The sequence below is a fragment of the Lepidothrix coronata genome, unplaced genomic scaffold (genome assembly GCF_001604755.1).
Source record: "Lepidothrix coronata isolate B3197 unplaced genomic scaffold, Lepidothrix_coronata-1.0 Scaffold476, whole genome shotgun sequence".
Lineage (NCBI taxonomy): Eukaryota > Metazoa > Chordata > Aves > Passeriformes > Pipridae > Lepidothrix > Lepidothrix coronata.
The window spans coordinates 38,308-38,832 of record NW_016690656.1 but is presented as its reverse complement, the minus strand read 5'-3'; the positions used below and the strand labels follow the sequence as shown (position 1 = coordinate 38,832).

The 525-nt window shown below is 59.0% G+C and overlaps 1 protein-coding gene across 1 annotated transcript in view; it reads right to left on the bottom strand.

Moving 5' to 3' along the window:
* Positions 1–213: 213 nt before the first annotated feature.
* LOC108510090 (adenylate cyclase type 3-like) overlaps positions 214–525 on the bottom strand; it is a gene marked incomplete at its 3' end in the record, with an annotated part of 30,093 nt that continues 29,781 nt past the window's right edge. Inside the window, exon 3 of the mRNA XM_017839738.1 lies at positions 214–447. Within this exon, the coding sequence (XP_017695227.1) occupies positions 214–447 (234 nt within the window). The remainder of the gene's footprint in view (positions 448–525) is intronic.

The window sequence follows — 525 nt, the reverse complement described above, 5'->3', positions numbered from 1 at the left end:
ACAGGAATATCCCTATGGATGGAACAGGGATGTCCCTATGGATGGGACAGGACCTGCTGTGTCCCTATGGATGGAACAGGAATATCCCTATGGATGGAACAGGGATGTCCCTATGGATGGGACAGGACCTGCTGTGTCCCTATGGATCCATTCCCACTCCTTTTCCCGCTCATCCAAAGACCGGGAACACCTCCCTGGTGTCCCCTCCAGTACCTGGAACACCCCAAAATCCCCAAACCTCCCACCTCCCACCTCCCTCCTCGACATCCCCGCCTCATTCCCGGCTCCCTTCCCGACCTGCTGCTGGCTCTGCTCCTCCAGGTTGAGCTTGACTTCCAGGGATTGCCGCGCTTCCAGGAAGGCCTTCCGGTGCTTCCTGTCGGCCATGTGGTAGGACATGGAGCCCACGGTGATGGCACAGGCGTACAGGGCCACGTTGGACAGCAGCTGCGGGAAAAATCCGGGAATTCGGGAATCCGGGATCGCCACGGCCCCCTCGGATCAACCCTGTCCTCGGGGTTTTAT